General features: G+C 32.3%; 2 protein-coding genes across 2 annotated transcripts; both read right to left on the bottom strand.

Moving 5' to 3' along the window:
- Nucleotides 1-1,104: 1,104 nt before the first annotated feature.
- LOC143608587 (zinc finger protein 7-like) lies at nucleotides 1,105-1,599 on the bottom strand. Its single transcript, XM_077083596.1, has one exon. The coding sequence runs from the start codon at nucleotides 1,597-1,599 to the stop codon at nucleotides 1,105-1,107; it is 495 nt and encodes a 164-aa protein (XP_076939711.1).
- A 10,866-nt stretch (nucleotides 1,600-12,465) lies between these two features.
- LOC143608586 (uncharacterized) lies at nucleotides 12,466-13,442 on the bottom strand. The gene is made up of 2 exons (XM_077083595.1): nucleotides 13,080-13,442; nucleotides 12,466-12,942 (listed from the first exon to the last, which is right to left on the bottom strand). The coding sequence occupies exons 1-2, from the start codon at nucleotides 13,440-13,442 to the stop codon at nucleotides 12,466-12,468; spliced, it is 840 nt and encodes a 279-aa protein (XP_076939710.1).
- Between the last annotated feature and the right edge of the window lie 4,498 nt (nucleotides 13,443-17,940).

Here is a 17,940-nt window from a genome sequence, read left to right as displayed (position 1 = left end):
AAATTGACCCGAATCAGTTTGACAAAAAACCGGTTTCAACTGAACTGGGTCCCTGAAGAGAGACGGATATGGTATTTGGGTCTTTTTGGTACCCTACCTCTATAGTCCCAAACATACCTAGCCCGCCGGTTCTATAACTGGTCCCCCTTCTAAACTATCAAACCTTTAAGTTGAACCAATTTGAGAAAAAACCGGTTTAAACCAGTTCTAAACCGAACCAAATTGATTTGGACTAGTTCGGCCTTTCATGCTCCTAAACCGGTTTCTGAGTCGAACCAGTTTGAGTCAAACTGGTTTGGTTTGACAAAAAAACCGGTTTTGTACACCTCTATGTGGGGGTACACTTCACAAATAGGAGTGAAATAACACACTATACCCGAGTTATTCTTTACGCGTCGAGTATCAAGTATACCCACGGGTATTAGATATACAAGTTAGCCTTTTAATCTCCTCAAATACATTTCTTACTTTAACCCAGAAATAAGAAATATAAAGACTTATACGTCAGTGAACTAGTAGTTACTTTAGTTATTCCCAGGAAAATAAATATATATAAGAATAATCATATTTACATATATATGGCTCAATTAAACTGGTATGTATGTTTGATAATCGGGTATACTCGTCTCAAACCAGTCAAAAATATTAAAACTAATCTCATACCATGTTATATCAAATCCTAATATTTTGTCTAATCACATTTTTATGAATGTTTCATGTTTCAAGTTGTTGATCATGTTCGGGTTCAATTGTCATTCATGTTCACAAATGAATCTTTGCATATCAAATTAGTTAAGAATTAGAGGATTAACATGCGTATCAACTGTCAACTGTCAAGTCAACTGCATAACATGTTTTTTTGTAACTCTCTCCGAATCATTTTAGATGATCCATCATGTTACAAACGTGTTATGAACATATAATGTTGATTCAAGATAATAATAATATAATGATATGTCCTAGTAGTGTTATCTATTATTGGTATAAAGAATATATAATCTAAATTATCACTTGCTCAAAATTTATAAGTTTCAATAACTGACGAACAAATTACAAACATTTGCAACCCAAAAAAGTTAAACAAGAAAATAGAACATAAGGTTATCAAAGTTTGAGTGACAAATCTAGCTTTTGCAACTGATCATCTTGACTACTTTTCAAATAATCACCACCAATGTTCATCCTCGACGATGACCCAACACGATGGTGCTCTAGTGGTGTGAGCCCTGACATCCACGGTGGAGGTCCAATAGGCTTCTTCGTGTCGAAAAAACCATTTGGTGGATTATGAACTATCCTAGAGTGAGCTTGTAACCCAAAGGAAGTGACGGTAGAACGCCGATGAGTGGACACATTGCTAACCTTATTATTTCTGTGCTTTGTGATTATTCTTTCTCTCTTATGCGCGTTTTGGTGGCCTCCAAGTGCTTGCGAACTGAAGAACTTTCGTCGGCAATAGTTGCAAGAGAATACTCTTGGTGATGTTTGGTTGCTGGTGTGGTTCGGATCAAGATTCGGGTTTTGATTATAAGCCTCTAGTGATAAACGAAGGTCCAAGTTAGGATCATAAACACATGGATAAGATGACTTGTTTTTCATGTCAAGACCAAAGTATACTGCCAATGGTTTACTAATTAACAAGATGACCTACTTGTGTTGCTTTATATACTAAACTTAGTAATAATGTCTTTTTTCTAAAACTCAATTTTATAAAAGAAGTTTTTTTTTTCTTTTTCATGAAAAGATGTTTATTCGTAACATGCTTTATATGAGTAAGAATGTTATAGAATAATTAAATTTGATAAAGAAAAATGGAAGATTAATAAAATTTTGTTTTAAAACACATACCAAAAGTTGAATCCATCCTAAGTTCCTAACAACTAACATAATGACCAAAAGACGTTTGGCTTAATGGTATCTGGTGGTGTAATAGGTGTCATCTCACTTAAGAGGTTAAAGGTTTGGATCTCGCACTAGACGGGTTAGATAGATTTAGGAGTAGAAATCTAAATGCTGAAAAAAAACTGACACAACGTCGTAAGTAATGTAAGTATTCTACATTCAATACTAATGTTTTCCTTGGTTAATTTGTAATCCATAGCCAATAATAAGATTTTAGGAAAAAAATTCCTAAATTTCTCAAACATTTTTCGACGGGAACACTTTTCAGACGAACTATCTCTCGAAAAGGCCTTAGTGTTAGAGTTAAGATGTGATCCCGCTGGCTTTAGATTTTTAAGAAGACGCGAACCAAATTAAAAAAGAGGGTCTTAGGGGTCGGGGGAGGCAACGTCTGAATCATGGTATGTTTATTTGTTAACGCGCTAAGTGACGCTAGTCACGTTGCCTTTTATTGTAATCAAATATATAATCGACATATGATTATTCATGGCTTTCTGTTAGGATACTTATTTTAACACATGTACGAACATGTTATATTTGCACTAGTCATGCTCCTGGCTATCTATGAATTGTTTTTAATATAAAGTAACAATTGTTATATTTCTAATGTTTTTTTGTTACAACAGTTATTGTAGTTCCATTTATCTCTAGATCAAGTGCAAACTTGAATACTTGATAAACCAACAACTCAGATCAGTGAGATACCAATAGATATGGTTTTCAACTAATCATGATACAAAATAGAGAAAATATGAAAGATTATGATTAAAAACCGACTAGATGCAATCAACAAACATGATTCAATTAGATATTAACCGAAGATACAAAGTGGTACGTTCATGCTATGCTATTACAACCGGGAATGAAAGAAAACTAACACGAGCCTATTACATATTAATTCGATGACGAAATCAGAAGAACAAAAGAGAACACCATTTTATAAGCAGGGCAAGTGTCGCTGACAGATTAGCAACAACCCTTCAAAGTGTCCCAATTTGTTGGCGACACTTTAAGTGTCGCTAGTAGACACCAAAATATCATAATTTTGGCCGACACTAGGAAGTTTCGCACTTTCGTTGTATTTTTTATCGTACATTGCTCTACGAAGAAGGTGCTGAGCTGGAATCTTATTCTAATTCTAACTAAGTGTGTCTGCCGGGGAATAAAAAAACACATTTGTAGAGATATGGTACTAAACCTACCCATAAACATAACATACCTCCGCGGGCTATAAGGTCACGCGCCATGCAAAGGTCACGGCGCAACATATTATATCTCCAGGCGCCAAACATTCCCTGACACCTCGGGAATGGGAGCGCCAAAGATCTCAATGGGTATGGTGCAAAAAGTAGGTATATTCATAGTAAATAACACCCAACCAATGAGGAATGGACAACACATAGTCAATAGTACTACATAGTGCGACATGTCAACATCAAATGGCCATCATGTCTACCAACTATCCTTAACACACGTCCAAGGAGCCTAATTGGTGGATAGCCTGACAGGACTGGCGGCCATATCCTCTCTCTATCTCCTTCAACGGCTATAAATACCAAGCCACCTCCAAATGGTAAAGGATCTGGACTCTCAATACAACTCTCTAGAAAAATATTATCCATATTGATTCTCACGCCGGAGGGTAGTTACGATAGGATCCCCCCATATTCTCTCGTAACGAGCTCACGGTGCTTTGTTTTGTAGGTGTATTACTCATTTGCGCTAAGAAGATATCCAACCCATCGTGGGATATACTTAATCATTAGACTAAGCAATTAGACTAAAGGGGGATTTCGTGTTTCTTCAACATTAAAAACCATATCTTTGCCACGTTATCAATCCCATCTCGATTCCATCTTTGAAAAAAAAACATTAAAACCGTAGATGCTACAATTTTTTTTATATTGTTGAACGTGTTATTTAAATTTATTGAAAACGATATGAATAATTTTGCAAAGAAAAAGTAAATTAGCAGACAACTTTCTCTAGGAATTCAATCAATCTGATGGATACGTTCGTCGGTAAAAGCATTGTGTCTTTTATTGTGGCTCGAATAGGAATGATGCCAACGTCTCTATCCTAGTCTTCATGAATCGGCTTCTATTCATCTCAACATCATCAACTCTATCCACTTCGTCAACCTAAATACATATCCTTAAACATCAGTCGACTATGTCCTCTATTCTCAGCTCAAAAATCTCATGTTCGTGGTCATGGTTTCGGCCAGTTTTGACCCTAATTAGTAGCTCGTTTGATGACCGGCTTAACCATGCGTGCTTTTTTCGGTTCTTGGTTTAACTATAAGCTAAAACACCATTTAAGAAAAATACGACAATTAAGAAATCACTAAAAGATATTAGAGGATGTTATGTTTGATGTTATCTTTGTCGGTATGATCGACAAGTCACCTCTTGACTACAATCAGTCACCACTTATTACACTATATAACTACAAGTCTACAACATACTATAACAAATATTAATTATTTAATATAAAAAATATTTTTTGTATTCAATTAGTCATGGCACATCAGCCTACATTCAACCCGACATGAAAATTTTAACCCTTCGTTTTGAGTCATTTTGGATTCTTTTGACAATTATTTATTCTTTGATTTGATACATTTGGAAGCAAAGGAACGCAAAGATTTTCACTCAGAGAGTTTTGTCTTCGAAGCTACTTTAGAGTTTTGTCTTAGACGCTACTTTTGGAAGAGATCAAAATGAAATTATATGGTTGGATTAGGTCTAGATCAGGCATAACGATTTAAACTAGGCGAGTTTGGATGGAGTCGCCTCTTTGTGGCTTGGTTGTTTTCTCATTTTGTTTTTGTAATACTTGGTTGTCCTTCAGTTTCTGGCTTGTTCATTGTTCTATTCATATTAAAATTGCATTGTCTTTCAAAAAATAAAAATTAAAACTAAAACAAGTTAGAAAATTGTTCCGGTCCGATATAAATATTACTTATTAGTTTGTTTAACATTCTAGCTAGTTTAATGACGTATAATTAGTGACGGTGTATCAAAATAGATTAAAGAATGTTTGTGTAATTAGATTAAAGATTTAGTTATACATGTTCATGTACTCTTTTTAACAATGCCTTTTCATAAATGATAATTGCATCTAGATTTTTTTGGACAAAATGGCAAAACAGGTCCTTTATGTTTTCATGGTTTTTCAATAATCGTCCTTTGGAAAACTTAATGACAGAAAACGTATTTCATGTTTCAAATTATGTTCACGTCACGTCCTTTGGTACTAACCTAGTTAAATTTTTTCGTTAAATATGATCATGTGCTTTGCACATGAGGGCAGTGTGTTCATTTTACCCTTTTAAGGATTGTTTGTGTAATTAGATTAAAGATTTAGCCTTTTAAAAAAATATTCATCTCTCTCTCTCTCTCATCCCACCAATCTTCTTCATCAAACACCATAACCAAACACCTGTACAAAACCTTGATTAGATCTAATAATCAATGTTCAATGCAAAGTGATTAGATCTATTTCTTACCCAGTAGTATTTCCTTTTAATTAATAAATGGTTAGATCTAATCAATGCAACCACCCACCACCATTCCTTCGGTCACCGCCTCTCCCAAGCTTCCACCTTTCTCCTTCTTCCCACATAACCATGTACAATCATATAATTTTCAAAACCCTAACATTAAACTGAACTCCCGTTGATATCTAATTACAGCAACACTCCATAAACTAATACAATTAATTAATTCATTCCTCTAAGTCTTATTGTAGTAAAATAAAGCAACAATTAGGTTTGTGATCGAAAAGTAAGAAACAGAATTGGTGATGAAAATTGGTGGAATTGATTATATTGTATACCGGAATCGAAGAAGATTGAAGTTGAAAACCGTACGGATTAGCTGCAATTAATTGTGCTAGGGTCTATTATTGATTGGTTGACGGCGGCAGAAGGATACCGTGAACGACGAAAGGATGCAATCAACGACACGATTCCTTTATTTTTTGGGTACATTGATTAGATCTTTGTAACAATGGTAGATCTAGGGTTTCTGAGATGATGATGATGATGATGATGATGATGGGTGGTGGGTGGTTGCACAGGTGTTTGGTTATGGTGTTTGATGGTTGGGTTATGAATCGGGGAAGAAGATAATGGTTAAAAACTTTTATTTATTTATCAACCAAAATTTTAAGTCAATTACATAAATAACCTCTGAGGGTAAAAAGGCTAAATTGCTCTCACATGAGGTGCACATGACTGGATTTAACGAGAAAAACTAACCCTCGTTAGTGAAAAGGACGAACCGTGCAAGGTTTTTTGAACATAAAGGATGTTTTCTATCATTAAGTTTTCCAAATGACGACTATTGAAAAACCATGAAAACATAAAGGACCTGTTTTGCCACTTTGCCATTTTTTTTATTTTTTATTTTTCAAACACAATGAAATTATATAACCAAGAACTAGCGAGGACAAAAAGCAAACACAATCTTTCTTTTAAATGATAAGCAAAACACCACTACGCAATCTTGTAAAAATTTGTTGTTAAAAAAATATGTTTTCAATTTTTAAACTGTCAACTATTTTAAATCAATATTAGTCATATTATTAATTTGATTAAATACTCATGATACCTTTTATAGTTACCAACCGGGTCGGTGATCTATTGATAAAGACAAAATCTTAAAAAACACTTAGATTTAAAGGTTTTTGATTCAAATCCAATAGACGACAAGATTAAAGAAATTCATCGTTCTAAACAGAAAACACATGTTATAGTTTTTAGGGATCATATGCATGTCAATTTTCGAAATAGATTTCACTATTTGAACTTTAAACAATGTGACGTAGAGTTGATAATGAGATTTGAAGTAGTTAGGCAAAATTCCTCAAAAGTAAAGGTAGGGTGTCCGATGAAGGAATCTTTCTTTTAAATCCAATCATGTCACATAATCTTGTTTTGTTTTTATTGTTTAGGTCCTTTAGGATCAAGACGGGCCATAATTTATTATCATGTTTACTCAATGCTTTTTTTCTTCGTTTTTTTATATTTTTTTTATTTCTAAACTTTGGTATAATTTAATATACTTTCCCGTATATGAATACGCAAAGGCTGATCGTTGTGGGTTAACGGTGGTGTCACCATTGGTCCAAGTCAGCAACACTTTTTCATGTAGAGAGATGCCAAACACCGTGCTAGAGGGGCGGTAAAGTGTGCATGCTCGAAGGAGCGGAGGGGGTAGCGTGATGGAGATTTGCAAGTGGTGACCAATGTGGATGTGGTGGTGCTAAACTTAAGTAATATCATATTTCTCCGAACCATGCTTAAAGAGCATTGTAGATTATGAATTAAGAACTAGTATTCTTGAGGAATATGCTATTGTTTAAGATTAAGATTAGAGGAGGATATATGCAATTGTTCCATGTTAAAATACAACCCAAATTCTTAAGTAGGTTTGGGTGTTATGCTTGAATATAATGAATTGTGTTATATGGTTCTGCAAATAAGAGGAGTGCAGGAGAGAATTTACGATTAGGGTTGAGAAAACGACGCCGAAAACAGAGGAAAAGGAAAAGAAGATGTGGGTGGAAGAAAAAGGACAGATGGTTACAAACATAAAAGCTAAGGGTACAAATCAATTAAGCTTAAAATAAATGAATAGTATCAATTGTTTGATAACCTTTTTGCAAATTGTAATTATATAAATAATACATGAAGTTCAATTACAAACTTTATCCTTACTTTATAAAATGGATAATTTATTAACTGTAGTGGATATTGATGAGAGAGAACGAACATGATTACCATATTTAGTTCATAAGTGATACTTATTTTTGTAGTAGCTAACTTGTTTTTGTTAAATAAAAAAAAGGAAAAAGAAATAATCTAAACTCAAATGGTCATCTTTTTTCTACCGGTCAATATCACTAGTCTTTAAGCAAAAGTCTATCAACACAACCTTAAAAGATATACATTTTGTTGCTTTTCCCAGTGTCATATCTATGTACTTTTGTTTCTACACATTGTTTTCTATGGACTTAAGTATTGCCCTTGATTGTAGATAGTTTCATCATTTCGAATTTCATCAACACTCGTTTGATCAGAATTGCAACGATAAGTTATTTGATAAAAAAACTAGACCAAAGATGGGTCTTGAATACTGGAAGTCTTGAACGCTGAACATAATAGTCATTATCCGATTCCAATCAACGAAATGTTGGAGAATATCAATTATGAAGAGCATCAATAACATTGTTTCGAAGAATGTTAGGAGAGTCACACCATTCGATTAATTTTTTTTTATTCCTATAATAACATTGTTTTTTTATATCATTTTTTTACAATAACATTATTGTGGAGACGGGTTGCATCTACATACCAAAGGTAATTTCTTGTTGTAAAATATAGAGTTGCTTACACCCTTAAATTCGGTATTATATAGTCTGCTTGAAATATGTTTTGTCTCAACTCTCGAAACATGAAATTATAATTTTACGTCATCTTTATACCAATTGTTATGATCAATCCTAATAAAACAATAATCTTATGACATTTATAGGCTAAATAAGACGCATAAAAATGACCAAACGTTTATGGGCTAATTTAGCATGCTAAAAAATGACACTTGACGGTGTAAATAAATATACCGAATTATAAATGATTTAACTAAAAAATCGAGTTGAATAATTGAACCAATTAAGAAGTCGATGGCTCAATTATTGTTTTTTAATAACTTAACCAATCAGCGATTATAGTGGTTCAGTTATACATATTAACGTAAAAAATATAAGAAAAGAAAAAATACAATGAGAACAAAATGAACACATTGATTTGTAATTTAATATGATGTCATCATTTGAGAACAATAGTATGTATTATGAAACATTACAACAGTTCACAAAATGATAAAATGGTCACTAAAACTTTACAGTTATGCTCTAAAATGAGATTTGGTACTGATGAGAAGCGCGGGTGGGTCATGAACAATCGTTCACTTGAAGCTAGTCATATCAGATTTCAAACATCATCCGCTATAATCATTAGTGTATAGTGAGTGCTAGAAAATTGTAAAAAAACTTGCGCCCTCTACTTGATGATGAGTCCCTCTATTAGGTTGGGGAATACCCTCTTTTTCCTCACGCGTGACGTGAGTTGGCAAAGGAGTCGTCCCACATGGTATATGTTGTGGCAGAGGGTCGCGCGCGTGACACCTTTGGAACACCACCCTTCCCCTTTGTTGGCCACGCGTGACGTGAGGATGGTTACCATGGTCACTCCAGTCACACACTCCCTCTCCTTTTTTGTACTAAATAAAAAAAAATTGAAAATGAAGAATGACGGAGAATGAGGAAATTGTGTATACCACTATGTTGAATGATGGGTGGAAAACTATCGTGACACGGACATGACGAGTAAAGGAAAATGAGACAAATGGTGTATACCCTTTTAGACTTATAGTAAGATAAAAAGAACAATATATCTTAGTTGGAAAAACTGAAGGCGGATGGAGATATTAGATATGGATTTGGTCCATATGGATATGGATTCACCAAAGTAAAGGTCATATCTTTAATGCTGTTCATTCTTATTCATACTTTTTGTTGTAAATGTGGTTCATTTATATCAAAACTAAAACAACAATGGAAATGTGATGGATGTTGCCACATTTGCCGTAGTTAACAAAAAAGAAATTTTCAAAATTAAATTTGAAAATTTATGCTAATGAAAAAAGGAAATTAAAAGAAAGGATAAAAGGTTAGAATAAATTTCAAATTAATACAAATAATCGTTGCTAGTACGTCAAAAACAAAAATGAATGAAATGCATATTTCGTTCTTTACGTATATACATACATAAAAAGCGAAATATGTAATTTACTTAAAGAGACGCAGTTTTTTAACTAATAAGAATAGTTGCGAGATATTAAATACCTTGTGAGAGCGCCTGCTCACTGATCCTTTTATTTTTAATAAAAAAATTTTATATAGATTACTTGAATAATAATAAATATTTTATTTTGATACTTTTTTTTATTATTTTGTAGGTTTTTGTTGAAAAATAATAAACGTGCCCAATGACACTAAAAGAACCGTTGTTGAACACGGTAGTGAAGATGAATTGAACAATAACTTGATTAATCCTAGAATCATGATGTTCATAATCAGATTAGACTAATTGAGAGTACACCCAACGTTTAATCGGATTAGACTAAAAACTTTAAGAACGAATTTGATAATTAATCGAGAAAATAAACGTGTATTGTTCCATGATTTTATCTATACTAGGGTATAGACCCGCGTGACATGCGGGTGAAAGAACATGTCACTACAAATAATAAATTTAAACATACGGTCAAATTAAGATAATAGTGGTTGATAGTTTGTTACAGAACTATTATCAAATTACATTGTCTAAACATTCAAACTTAAAAATTTACAATAACTTAAATTAAACAGTACCAACAAAAGACATTAACAAAACCGCTAAACAGGTTCTTGATATTAAAACATCATCCAAATCTTCAAAAGTTAAACCAACACAAACTTCAAATTCCTAAACACCTGAAAATTTGTAAAAACAAAACAAAAATTCATTAAAATTAATTAAACATAACAACATGTTTAATAATTAATAACATCTAAGCGTGGTTACTAAGTCTAAAAAAGTGTTGTCAATATAATTCTTTTATTAAATCTATGTCTAATATGTAATGTAAAGTATTAATATATTACCTTCTACTTCCTAATCGGACAACAAACTTTCGGAATAACAATCATAATAACTTTGATAGTGTAAAAAGGTCTTTAACATCTACTACTTGTATTAAATATAACAACAATACGAACAGAGTTATATTTTACCTTAATGTTCGTCATCAGACTCAAAATTGTCGGGAAAATCTTCATAATCACTCTCATAGTTAGAACATTCTTCTAACCATTTGACCTTCGAACTAACCTCAGCTTCCAACTCAAGATGCGCAAGTTCTTTTCTTGCATTTGCTAACTTTAACACGCCAAGCTCTCTCAACAGCACCAAATCATCACACGACAATAGTTGTTTCGGCTTAAAATTCTTATACTCTCCATTCTCGAACCAGACAACAACCTTGTTTTGATAAGGGTAAAAGAGCCACTCCCTTACATGTTCATAAGGTAAAGCCTCTTGATAAAGATCATGAAAGAAATTATGTAAAACATTTATCAAATTTGTTTCTTGTTGACATGGCAAATTCTTCCTAAGACCGATCTGATGTATCTGATGTTTAAACTGATTATCGAACAACATGACTGATTCAATATTATATTTTTCTAATGTTGTTAAATTGCTAAATACAATTGATACTTACGGAATAGTTTACAATACCTCCAGTTCATAATCGTAGCCATTAAAGGAGTTTAGTTATCTTGAGAAACTTAGTATTGTTAAAGAAAAATAAGAAGAATAAGATTAAAATGGAAAATTAAAAAATAGATATAAGAAGTGACTGTTTTATTGTTCCAAGAAAATTAATGATGAAATCTATCTAGTTATTATAATGTATAGTTACCCTATAGTTAATAATATTTAATTAGATAGTATGATAAATATCTTAAATAATTTAAATTAAAAAGTAAATATTGAAAATGTATGTTATAAAACGAATTTAAACAAACAGGTTTATATCCAGAAAATTTATGTATAATATTAAAAATAAAAAATTATTTATAATTAAATAAAAAAATTAAATATAGGATACCAAAAATATATTAAATACAAAAAGTTAAGTACAAATGTTGTAAAGTATAGAACAAAATAAATTACATTATAACCATTACATTTATTATGATATTCCAAATCGAATTACATAGGAAATTTAAACAATTAACATTCTATGTTTCCAAAAATCTCCTTGTAAACAACATTTGTTGTTTTATTTATAAGCTTTGATTCTTTGTCGAGTATCACTAACTTAATACCATCTCTAGTCTTCACTCGTGACAAAGCAACATAAAGCTGACCGTGAGAAAATAATGGATCTTTAAGATACAATCCAACTCTTGACAATGATTGACCTTGACTCTTGTTGATTGTCATGGCAAAACATACAGATATAGGAAACTGTCTTCTTTTTAATTTGAACGGAAGTTTCTTATCAGTTGGTGTAAGACTTACTCGACTAATTAGAGTGCGATATCCGATATTCGTACCAGATACAACTTTTGCTTCAATTACACGCCTACCGAGACTAACAACTTGAAGGCGCGTACCATTGCACAAACCCTTTTTGTGATTAATATTCCTTAATAGCATGATCGGAACACCAACTTTGAGGGCCAATCTATGATTAGGCATGCCTGACATCTTTAAACCATTTAACAAATCAGGAGAGTACAACTGTGGATCAAAATCCTCAGAAATGTCTTCACTTTCAGCTAAACTGTCGGAAGTTAGATACTCTACTTCTTCACCTGGAAAGAGGTCTAACATACGTTCATTAATTTATTGAACGACCTCATTCAAAGGTGCCAACAGTGCACGATCCTGAAAGTAAGTAAGTTCGTTGAATCTATCTAATATATTAGGATAGACAAACCTTATTAAACTCCCATCGGATCTACTGAGTTCAATATCAAAAGATCATCGGGAATATCAATAACCGCCTCTCCAGTATTTGGACCGCCAACGTTTCCTTGGCCTATGTCTAATAGCCAATCAGCAAACTCTGTAATATTTTGAATGTCTGAAGATCGACATCCAACTGTAAGCCTCATGTTCTTAGTTAGTTTAAGAACTTTACATTTTGACCATATATAAGAAGAATTGATGCAAGCATTGACACATTTACTTCTTGTACCGTTGGTTACAACAGGCAAAATTTGGCGAAAATCACCGCCAAAAACAACAACCTTACCTCCAAATACCGCTCCTGAAGTATTGGCCGAATCACCATTTATAACATCATTTAAAGTCCTGTCCAACGCTTCAAATGCATGCTTATGAATCATCGGTGCCTCATCCCAAATTATTAGGCTTGTCTTTTTCAATAATTCATATACGTCGGTATTTCCTTTAACCTAATTTATGAAATAATAAAAAAACATAACCAAATTAAGATATTTAAATGTAATTTGATATTAAAATAACAGACAAAGACATATATACTAAAAAAATTATTAATATAAAATTAAAATAAAGTGAGTGGTAATATTACCAGACAAATTGAATCTTCGGTCAAATTAATAGGTATTAAAAATCTCGATTGTGCCGTTCTACCACCCTCCAAAAGCAAAGAAGCTATACCGCTTGAAGCAACATTCAACACAACTTCTCCCTTTGACCTTATCGATGCAGATAAAGTTTTCCATAAATAAGTTTTTCCAGTACCGCCGTAACCATAAACAAAATAAACTCCACCTTTTTTATCAATCAAAGCACTCATTATTTCATTATAAATACCTCGTTGTTCATCTGTTAACGAATCAAAGAGATTATTAAATTCGTTATTCATGGTCTCGGTATCATATGAGAGCTCTTCCACCATTAACGGATTAGTTGCTCTTGAAATTGTCTCCATATCTGGAAAGGGCATTTGTTTATATCTTCTAAGACTGGAGTTGTTTGATATTAGAAAATTTTCAATTTCCAAGAGTGCTAGATTTTTTAACTGTTATTCATTAAGAATCAAACCTGAAAATAAAATAAGAAAGTAATATAATTAAATATTTATATTATTATAATGGATATTATATATTTGCAATAATATAAATAATTAAAAAAATGAGTTAATCTTACCGGGGTTATTTTGATCTTTTTGTTGTTTGTATAGAATACCGTCAACTAACAGTTGCCAAGTGCTTTCCCAAAAAAATGAGGTCTAGATAAACTATAAGTAATCAACATTGTAGCAAATAAATTTCTTAAATAATATTCAGTAGAGGTATGACTTGCTTCTTCAATGGCTTCTATGTATTCCTTATCATCATCTAAAAGACCTCTTTTGTAACATGCATCTCGAAAAGTTTCACACACAACTCCATCAACAGTTCGAATGTCTTCAAAACATTCTGGGCCTTTAACCTTATTTTATAATATTCTTAGATAGTAAGCCTCGTCGAATGCGGGTGGAACAGCATGAACTCTACCTATTGCAAAACCCCCTAGGCGAGGTTCCCATTTACGTAACTGTTTTTTCCAGACATACTTTGTTGGAAACTCTACGTATGTGAGAGTTTTTGCAAGGTCATGTTTCTTATTACACTCAAACCAGCAGGTAAACATCGAAGAAGCAATAGTTGTCTTGTTTAAAATATCTTCAATATCTTTGTTAGCACCATATATTACCTGTTGCTCATCGGGTAAATGAAAAGCAAGTCTCATAACATACGGAATCCTATAATGCACATCAAATGAAAATATCCGCCATGATGTCTCGCATGCAGAGACATATCTACAATCATAAAACGCTTTGATTTCATCTAAATTAGGATCATAGTTATCATCATTGTTAGTTTGTACAAGAGAAATTGGTGCTCGGTCTGGACCCTTATTAATGTATTTGAACAAATACTTTATCGATCCATCTTGATTACACCACTCAACATTAATATGTGCTTGAAATTGTTTTAATAAAGTCTTGTTGTATGGAACAACAGTTCTATTATCCATCATTATATCTGACTTGACAACATATTGCCCGTTATCTCTTCTTTTGTATACCGGAAAACCTTGCGAATCAACAGCTGTCTCATCATTAAACATTTTTGGGAAACCTTTGGAGCATTTTTTGTTTACCATGCACGTGCAATTCGGATTAGCATCACCACACGGACCATGAATCATATGATCAGATACAAGCTTGTATAGGTCTGGATCAGTGTCTTTGTTTGGAATCTCAGCAGAAATAAATTTATCAACATCTTATGGATTATGAATCTTGCTAGATGGATGCATAAATATGCAAATATGAGCATGCGGTAGCCCCCTTTTTTGAAACTCTATCGTGTAAACAACTGCAACATGCATAATAAAAGTAAATATTACACAAGTTTTAATAGGTAAAGAAATAAACTGTTTATTTAAATTGAAATTCAAGTATATACAAAGTAAAATATTAAATTAGATGATGATTATAAATTTATACTAAACAAATCAAAGAAAATTACCTGCTTGAACCTTTCCAAAGATAGACTTATCTTTCACCAATTTAATCAGTGCATCAAGTTTGACCTTAAAAAGCCGACATAAAATATCAGGTCTATCCTCTGACTTTAACGTTGTATCCTTAAGAAATCTTTTAACTTCTGGCCAATTGGGATTACAGGTTATGGTTATGAAAAATCGGGATAACCAAACCATCTAAGAGACACATAGCGTCTAGGTAACTTTGCATCATATATCTTGCTCCGCCAGTAAATGAGGATGGTAGAATAACACGTTGACCAGCACTTGAAACATTAGTATTTCCAACAGATTGCATACCTCGTAAACTTTGGTAAGTATCACATCGTAGCTCATGTTGTTTACCGCGTATAAAATGTAATCGTTGTGCCTCAATCATCGTATATTTGTCAACTAATATTTGCTGAAACAAACGCCTACCATTTAACATGGTTGAAAACCGATTTGGCCTGTCTTGAATATGATAAGCAAAAAACTCACGCATTGTAACCTTCTTGCGTGCTGCGGTTGATGATGATGAAACATGCTTATGAAGTATATTAACCTGATAACCATCTTCACCAAAAGGATGAAACAATGGGTATTGAAGAGGTGTATACGATGGATGAAATTCACTGATACGCTTTAAGGAACCTGATTGCTTGGTAACAATTATGTCTCGGTTATCTACAGCGTCACCAATATCACCGACAATTAAAGCGGCAACTTCAGAACTGGATGGTAGGTTATATTGTCTCGCATCATGCTGTCTTGTTCCAATAATACGCAACTTCAAATCGAGTTGTGGGTTTTCTTCAAAACAATCTCTTACCATCCGATAAGCTTGGACCAAATGATTATTTGAATCTAACATCGTCTTCAAATAATTTATAATATAGATCTCTAGCTCATCGTCCATTGATTTATTATCACTGCCAACAAAAAAAAATTTCTAAGATTATAAATAATATAAAAGAAACTAAAAATTAATAACAAAACAAAAGTCGAGGAATATCGTTAAAAGTATTTACCCAAAAACACCCTGTCGGTTAGAAACCTCGTGTTCAGTGTCGTAAATGTAAAGGTGAGAAAACCTTGCTTTACAACCTTCTAATGGTAAAAGACTTCCCAAGCAATGATAGTTTTCACCGCTAAGGCGAAACGTATATGGCGCATTGCCTCTGTTTATGGAATGGTCAATATTTCCTCCCATAGACGTAAACGAAAACATCGAATTGAAATGTCTAATGTTTTTCAAGAAATACTTACTCATGGCGGTCCCACCACGAAATAATTCAAGATAAGTATCATCTGGTTGTCTAACATCGTGAAGTTCGACTTTGCCATTATAACAACAAAGGGAAAAGGCTCCTTCTTCATTACTACTACTTGGTCTGTTAACTTAGGCTTTCCACAACAAAGCATTGCAACTTGGACACATAACGGATTGATTACCATGATCAAGATATTTTAGTAAAATTTCAATATAAGATTTTGGAATTAATTAGTATACATAAATTCTTAATAAATAATTTAAAGTAAATTATGAAATAAATATCATACCTGACGATATTCATATATAAACGTCTACAACATTTGGATAATGAATAGTTGTTGCATGTTCATTTAAATCAGCCATAGGTATAAGTACTATAGGGGTTCTTTTTCTTGACCTTCTGCGAAAGGTTGTAGACGACTCCGGAATGTCATTAACAACACAAGATGCGTTTGATCGTTCTTGGACATTATATTTATTTATAAAACCTGTTCAATACTATAAAGGTTGTCAACAAAATATTTAAAACTACACATATGATATTTCAAAAGATAAATTGAAAATTTATTTTTTAATTACTCTATATTAAATTTAATATATGAAATATTATGATGTGTTAAATTGTAACATCTTTAAGTTAAAAAATTATGAAACGTTTCATTATACAATGTTAATATTATAAGTTGCTGTAAAATCAGGACGGAAGTGCAAAATGTATATAATATAATCTTTTTTTAATAGAAGGCTTATTATTTAAATGAAATTATTCTTAAAATTTAATAGCATTCAGTTTACTTTTAAGTGTTTCAATAAAAAAAAAGACCAAAAAATGATAATAATAGTTAAATTAAAAACAAAATATACCTGAAGAGTTAATTTGGACACCAGTTTTGCTCCGGTTAACAGATGCAGTTCTTTTGGAATCTAATATTAATCATCTATCTTTTCTTTTGGAGGCAGCAGAGTTCACAAATGGTGTTGATGTTTTAGAGTCTTGAATATAAAGGTGATGATGTAAATATTTAAGCATAACAAAAGGCTTTCAAAGACGTTTACTTATAAATTTTTAAAAACACTAACCGTTGTTTAATAAAATCGAAGAGTAGAGATTTGGCGATGTTGATGCAGACAGGTTCTCCTTATTAGATTGTACACGCGTTAATGGTGTGGATGATTGTAATTCTTCAAATTGTGAAAATCTCGATTACCTGAATATTTTAAAATATTAATCATAAACATGAGAAATAAAATTAGATGAACACAATACATAGTGAACAACAATTTAATAATATACCAGGGACACAAGGAATCAATGAATTATATGTTGTCTGTGGAAAATAATTTTGTTTGTTGCTTAAACCACTAAGAGGTATATTTGAAGAACCTGCAATAGACATTTGATTTGATAATTTATTTTTAAAAATAAATTTTATAATAAAAAATAATAAATTTAATATTATTATACATCTAGCAAATTGTACTACGCCATATGGTTATCATTTATTAACAAAAAAAAACAAAAAATGTAAATTATTAATTATAAAGAAAATTCAATATACCTGAACATGTATTTTTTAGAACATCTTTCTTCCCGTAAACGGAGGAAGTTCTTTTTTCATCTAAAATTGATCGTCTTTCT

The sequence above is a fragment of the Bidens hawaiensis genome, unplaced genomic scaffold (genome assembly GCF_021521415.1).
Source record: "Bidens hawaiensis isolate Kalapana, Puna unplaced genomic scaffold, B.hawaiensis_p1.1 tig00419396_1, whole genome shotgun sequence".
Classification (NCBI taxonomy): domain Eukaryota; kingdom Viridiplantae; phylum Streptophyta; class Magnoliopsida; order Asterales; family Asteraceae; genus Bidens; species Bidens hawaiensis.
The sequence above is the reverse complement of the archived record's forward strand: the minus strand, read 5'-3'. Positions and strand labels throughout refer to the sequence as shown.